Source organism: Coturnix japonica, chromosome 3, assembly GCF_001577835.2.
Source record: "Coturnix japonica isolate 7356 chromosome 3, Coturnix japonica 2.1, whole genome shotgun sequence".
Classification (NCBI taxonomy): Eukaryota; Metazoa; Chordata; class Aves; order Galliformes; family Phasianidae; genus Coturnix; species Coturnix japonica.
Genome location: NC_029518.1, coordinates 24,434,837 through 24,442,024, shown reverse-complemented (window position 1 = coordinate 24,442,024; position 7,188 = coordinate 24,434,837). Strand labels below are relative to the sequence as shown.

The following is a 7,188-nucleotide window of genomic DNA, read 5'->3' as shown; positions in this document are numbered from 1 at the left end:
GTGCAGCAATACATTCATTATTTTGTATTTTTAAAGGCTGGTCCTATAGCTGAGGACATAAATTATCAAGGTTTCTGATTTTCCTGTTTGATTAAAAGAATTGCAGGAAAAAGCTCATTTAAGTGAGCAGATAAGGCAAAACTTAAAGACAAGGTAAAGAAATCCATTGGCTTTCCCAGCTGTAGCTCATATGCCAGGTGAAGAGGTAAGGCAGTAATATATTACCATGTTTCCATACTGTCAGCTAGGTTATAGTTGGGCACTGGAGTAGGCTGACCAGGGAGGTGTTCAAGGGACGTGTAGATGTGGTACCAAGGAATGTGGTTTTGTGCACAGTATTGGTGGTAGGTGGATATTTGAACTAGAAGATCATAGAGGTCTTTTCATACCATAATGGTTCTAAGATTATTATAAGTTACCTAAAAACAGCAATGGGCCAGGAACATTCAAGTGCTTGTATCTGAAAACATGTTTGGGTGCTGCTTGCTTGACTTTTGTTTTTGTGACATTATACTATTTAGGGCCAAGACCTGCAAAAGAGTTATGGTTGCTGTAGAAAATACAAAGGCACAAAACTGCTCTTAACCATGATATTCCACACAGAGTGCTTCCTTGTAGTTGTGTCATCAGCTTTCTCTGTCCAGAACTGCTGACAAGAAGACGGACATTGCTCAGGCAGCATTAATGATGAAGTCCATCCAACTATCTATGGTGCCTGAGTGGCAGCATTCAGGCAAGGCAGATGTTCTGCGTGGATCATTAGGTAGTTAGTTAAATGCCTGCAGTTCTGGGGGGTGCTCCCAAATGCTGTCAGTTGCAGCTTGGCTCATGGGATGGAGCTCCCCATACTTTCTGCAAGATATGGCTTTGCCCTTGCAGCAGTGCAAGGGATTTGGTTTATCTCTGACACCTCCCATGACTGTGAGAAAATTTCTCTCTTCTGCCAGCTTTTTTGATGGTTGCTGCCACCTGCTATTTGCTATTCAATTTAGGAGCTATTTTGATGCTTTAGTAGTGGGAAGAAGTCTTTACAGAGGACTTACAAGCCTTAAAGTTAGTACTGTTCTCCTTCTGGAGCATGTCACAGAGTCTAAAGGCTAAATTCTTCTTTGGTTTATTGCAAATGTATGAAGTAATGCTACCTCCTTTCCCTTTTCCACCTTTTACTTGGTGTATGGTAAAGAGACATTCTAAGATTTTAAACATTTTCAGTTCACTGGTGAGGCTGTCTCTCAGACTTGCTGATAAAGAGAACTTTCTGTTGAGGAAGCTACCACAAACCCTTGTGCTTAATGACAAAGACCATTGAGTGTAACTCTTACATCCACACAGTGCTATGCTGATTCACATACCATAATGACCTTGACCAGCCTCACCTGGGTCTTCATCAACCCTGCCAGTGGCCTCAGGAACCCTATTAAAACCCAGCCCAGGGAGCTACTGGCCTCTGTGCTGATCTGACAGAGCAAAAGCTTCAAGTTTTTCATTACTTTACTATGGGTAAAAGAAGTTAGCATCAAAACTCATTTCAGGTTATGAGACTCCTAAGAGGAACAAGCTCTTGTCTTTCAAAGTTGCTGCTGTGTTGGAGGTGAACAGTTGTTTGGGCTTGTGAGGTCTCTAGTATGTTTGTACTGGGATGAGGTTTAAGATCAAGCAGTGGAGGAGCTTTTCCCCTGTCAGTGCAGACTCTTCTGTCTTCTTAAGTACAGACTCGTTCTGTGAGTGTACAGTGATTTCTCTGCACTACTGGAGTTTCTATGTTGCTCTATAATCTTGGTATATCCTGAATTGGACATACTGTGCTTTAGCTTTTAGGTCATGGTTCTTGTTCAAACTGGGAAAACTATTATATGAATCTGGTCAGCCTGGGCCTTAGAATCACACCTGTTTGTGGTAAACTTGGTGTGAAATTCTGTTTGCTGAGTGTTTTCTGAATGAGAGCAGGGTTACCTATACCACTTGTCAACAGTGCTCTGTCTTGGCAGATACCTGTGAGGAAGACTATGATGATGGAAAATTCTCCAGAAGAATGAAGAATGGCTGATATTCCATGAGCTGAAGTTGTAGAAGCTTTCTTTAATGTGCCTACTGCCAGATGTGATGGTATAGTACCAGCTTTGCATCACTTTCCTCTCCACTTCTGCTTATTCTCCTCATTAATTCTATTCTTTCTCTAGTCAGATTGTAGTCCACCTGTTCTCTTCTGTGGTGCCCTCTGATGTTCTTCATTGTCTTCTGGGACTCAATTTAACTTAGATTTTTGGAGTGTCAGTGAGTTTAACAATCTTTTAGAAATACGTGGTGGTTACAAAGCTAGTGGAAGAGAGAAAAATGCAGCACAGCTGTTTGAATGCTATGAAGGAGCAGAGGCAGGGGAGAAGAGTACAACCACCTGTTTTCTACTTAGGGTTTAGCTGCTGTGTAGCCCCAGGAATTGAGCCTCCTTCCACATGTAATAGGGATAGACTGATAATGAATTACTGTGTTCTGTGGAAGACCCTTGACTGTACTGGAAATTGACCCACGTGTCTTATGTGCTGATACTTGCTGAGATGGCTTCCCTGCAAAGTGGCCAGCTGCCCCTGAACACAGGGAAAATCCTTAACAGGACACTTACTTTCATTATTTTCTATGAGAGAATTTGCATGACTTGCACCATGTGACACTAATGAGCTTTTAAAGTGTTTTAAACGCGAGGGCAATATCTGCACTATATGATAACTATGGAAGTCATTACTGAGAGCTCATTTACTATGTGAGCAATGCAGTGAATCCGGTAGTCACGTGGTGTTCTATGTATTCCCTTTATCATTGGAAGAAATCCAAAAAGTACCGTTGCTCTCAGCTGCCATCTTCTAAATCACACGGTTAATTCCTCATAAATAGAAAAGATGAGCAAAAAAAGGGGGGTGGGGGGGGGAAAGAGAAACGTGAACTGCTGTGCCACTTCATTCCTTCTTTGACCTGTGAATGGGGCTATTCATAAACTAAGATTGCAGAGCTCCTTGAAATAAGAAATGCAAATGTTATCATCATGGCTTTGCTTTCCAAAGGTAAATAGGCTAATAAATTTTATGGCTGCTGAGTTATCAGCTTGGTAGAATATAAAGGAGGAAAAAGAAGAGAATTTGTTTCCTAGCAGCCATAAAGTAACCCACAGCACTCCATTTTACCTGCTCATAGAAGCACTTATGAAGCTATTGTTAGGCCTGTTCTTCTTTTGGTGTCTTTCCTCAGAAGGTAAGAATTGAAAGGTCCTTTGGAAATTCTCATTACCCAGCAGTTAGGAACCTATATTTTTAGTTGTTGCAAGGTGGGTGTAAAGCAGAAGTCTTTAAGCAGGGTGAAGAAAATAGGGAAGTAAAACTGTGATCTTGCATGTGATTCGGGGATATGTTCGATTATTTTAGATACAGGTATGTGCATTGATTTACACAGCTCTGGAGAATGATTGCATCTTAGGTAGATGCTGAAGTTTATTTATGAGAAAAGCATCAACAAATAACTAGTTAATGGTGAGATCTGTTCCAAAACGGTGCAGAAGTTGGAGCAAGAGACAGAGGTTTTTCTTTGAATTGGTACCTCTGATTGTTTTCTTTTCAGTGGCATAGGATCCTTTGGATGGGTTGGCCATCTCCTGACACCCAGGGCATCATTTCTCAGATTTCTGTTTCCTCCAGACTTCCTGTATAATCTGAGCAAATTGTAGCAAAACAAAACAAAAAAGACAGAGAAAAAAGGAGTGTGTGGGGTGAGGGGTAGGGGGGTGGAGTTGGAGAAAGCATTGTACCCTTACTGGTTAAGTGAAATCCATACAGTGGTACCAGATGCTGAGTTTTGTAGGTGATCTAGGTCTACAGATGTCATGCCTGTCTTGGCTTTTTGCTTCAGCTTCTTGCTAGCAAGAAGGCTGTGATAAATAACAGCAGTGCTCTATGTTAACAGTAGGCTGTGAGAGTAAGTATCTTTGGAGGACTGTCAGGTTCTCTGTTAAAAAAACTATCTGTTAGGAGGCTTTGGTTCCTATTATAAGTGGAAGAAATGATCACGCTTTGGCTTTTTAATTTGGAAAAAAAAGATGCACTGTGACTGAAATTCCTGAAAAAACTTGATGTGGGAGAAAATGTGGATTGATAGAGCCTGTAAGAATTAGCAGGAACAGGGTAACTATGAAATCAAGGGAAGAAAGAATAGAGATTTTCTTCCAGATTTTAGAAAAAATTTTCTGAAAAATATTTATTCTGGGGAAGGAAAGGAGAGAGAATTTGGAAAAAATTAGAAATACAAGCTTGAAATATTAAGTGGTAGTGTCACAGAATAACTAATACTGGGAGCAGCGGGGGTCAAAAAAACATCCTATAGAAAGCATAAATCCAAAGCAAACAAAGAAAACTAAATGTATGCACTGGTTGGTTAAAGTATAATCAGGCAAGCCAAAATGAATCTGAGGGGAAGCAAGGAATCGTGTCCAAAGGAATAAAAAATAAGAGATTCTCTTTCAAGATACATCTCAAACAGAGAATCTTAAGTCCTGATACATACAGAAAATAAGGTCTGAAGCTCAACAGAAAAGACTTTTTTCTTCTATTATTTATTCCTTCCCTTGTGATGTGTTTAAGCACTAGAGCTTAAAAAAGACCTTGCACTAAGGTCCTTTCTGGGGAGGGGACAAGCTGGAGGAGCTATCAAATCCCCAAACAAATTGATAATGAATAGCAACAAACTGCCAGAAGTTGATGATATTCACCCAAGGGAGTAAACTAAACAAATATGAATGTGTGTACATGTTAGCAGTCCTTGTTATCAATCAGCATTTATTCAGTCAGCATTGATGTCAGGAATTAAAAGTGGCAAATGTGAAACTAGATTTTAGAACGTGTTCTGCGTTAGAAGGGTCTGGGGACCTGCAGCTATTGAATTTCTGAAAATCTTTTGACCAAGTACTCCTAAAGAAGCTAAACTGTCACAAGGACAAAAACACTTTTGAGGGCTCTAATTAAAAGCTCTGGAATAAAGAAATGAATTATAAATCTTCAGACAGAGAAGAAAGGAGAGGGAGCCTGCTGGAATAGGCTGTTGCCTGTGCTGGAGCAGGTGCTTTCAGCTTATTTCAGCATCAGGCAAGGGGACAGGCTAGATGATGTAAAATGCTCAGGATGCTCAAACTGAAAAGTAATGTACTGCAGGCAAAACTTGTTCACCATTATCTGTGCATAGCTAGAACACTAAATTAGATACTGCCTCATGGTACGTAGCTCTCTGAAGACATCAACACGGTGCTACCAGCAATCAAGGAGCCAATTTCAGGAATCAGAGAGAGAACAAAAAAATGCATTTGTAGTGCTGTGTGTAAGTCTGGTTCACTCACCTCATGAGGTCTGCCTGGCCTTTTTAAGTCAAAAGTAAAATGAGAAACACTAGGAGGAGGATAAAGGGGAAGAGAGTCCTGAGTTAAGAAACAACTTCCACGTGAGAGGAGATCAAACAGTCTGAGCCTGGATATCTCCCCTGCTGGGCTAAGCTGGCTCTCCATTTACTTTTTGATGTGGAAAGAAGGACATATCAGCAGAAGCATGCAGCAGGACAACTAAATAGTCTCAGGTTTGCTTCTGGATACTAAAGGAGAAAAGACAGCAGGACTTCTGAAACTTGCAGAAATTTGGTGGCTTTGGTGTGGCAAGCGGGGACAGTTCTCAGCATACTTTGAAGTTCTGCTGAAAATCCAAACCCAGATTCCATGGCTTCCTTTGTGAAGATCTTAGGATAACCTTAAATCGATGCTTACAAATCCAAGTGTACACTCAAGGAAAGAAATGTTTGTTGAATTAGCTGCAGGCCTGATTTCTGGCTCTAACAGGCTATGTTATCTGTCAACATTCTAGCACGAGGAGAAATGGTAGATGTTTCTCTATCACTATGGCAATCACATAACAGTGTGATGTTGCTCTGTGGCTGTGGAAGATGTAGATTAATGTGAATTGCTCCTTTCTGAAGGAGTTTCAACTTACACATGCTAATGTAAGCCTTGGCTGCACTTCTAAGGCATAAAAACTGGGAGCTGGCTCACACATGAATTTGTTGGTGTTTGCAAAATCTTTTTGTTAATAGGAATTACATGTTTATTAGTTGTCCTGAGTATTTTGTACCTCTCACAATGAAAGCAGATAGGCCCCTCTTTTTGAGAAACAAAATTAAAATCCATCATAATACAGTAGAACAGTAATACTCCCTCTTTTTTCTGCCCTTGTAGTATGGGGCCCCGTATGGAGTACTGCTTCCAGGCCTGGGGCCCCCAGCATGAGAAAGACATAGAGCTGTTGGAGCAGCTCCAGAGGAGCTGGAGCACCTTTCTTACAAAGAAAGGCTGAGGGAGCTGGGCTTGTTCAGTCTGCAGAAGAGAATGCTCTGGGGATACCTCTCTGAAGCCTTCCTATTCTTGAGGGAGACTTATAAACTGGAGGGAGGCTGACTTTTTACATGGACAGATAGTGACAGGATAAGGGGGAATGACCTTAAACTAAAAGAGGGGAGACTTTAATTAGATATTAGGTGGAAATTCTTTACTCCAAGGGTGGTGAGGTGCTGGCACAGGCTGACCAGAGAGGCTGTGGGTGTCAAGGCCAGGTTGGATGGGACCCTGGGCAGCCTGAGTTGGTGGGGAGCAGCCCTGACCTCAGCAGGGTGTTGGAGCTGATGGGCTTTATGGTGTTTCCAACCCAAACCATTCCATGATTGCTGAAGAGGAAAACTAGAAAAACTAGTTCTTAAGGCTTGTGGAAGATGAGGTTCATCATCTATGTATATGACTTAACTGTAATTGGCTAATTTCAACAAATCTCGTTGGACTATAATAACTAAAATCTTACATTAGTATACCCAAAACCAAGAGAATATATTTGGTGTTGGAGCAAGCTTTACCTTTGGAAAATAGGAAAGAGAAGAAAAGTTACTTCTCATAGGGATTGTGTGGTTTTAGTTTTATTATGTTTTCTGAAGTCTTTTTCTAAGCTTAAAAATTGTGCAATTCCCTATTCTTTATTTTATTTTAAAGGAAAGACAGATGATCTCCTGGAAGAGCTGGGGAAACTAAAGGTAAATTATGTGAACAGTGTTCTTCCTTCCTTCCTTCCTTCCTTCCTTCCTTCCTTCCTTCCTTCCTTCCTTCCTTCCTTCCTTCCTTCCTTC

General features: G+C 41.0%; 1 protein-coding gene across 1 annotated transcript in view; it reads left to right on the top strand.

The window, feature by feature from the left end:
• Positions 1–3,137: 3,137 nt before the first annotated feature.
• PLB1 (phospholipase B1) overlaps positions 3,138–7,188 on the top strand; it is a 79,812-nt gene continuing 75,761 nt past the window's right edge. Inside the window, 2 exon segments of the mRNA XM_015857533.2 lie at positions 3,138–3,243; positions 7,055–7,095. Coding sequence (XP_015713019.1) covers positions 3,195–3,243; positions 7,055–7,095 — 90 coding nt within the window. The 5' untranslated portion in view covers positions 3,138–3,194.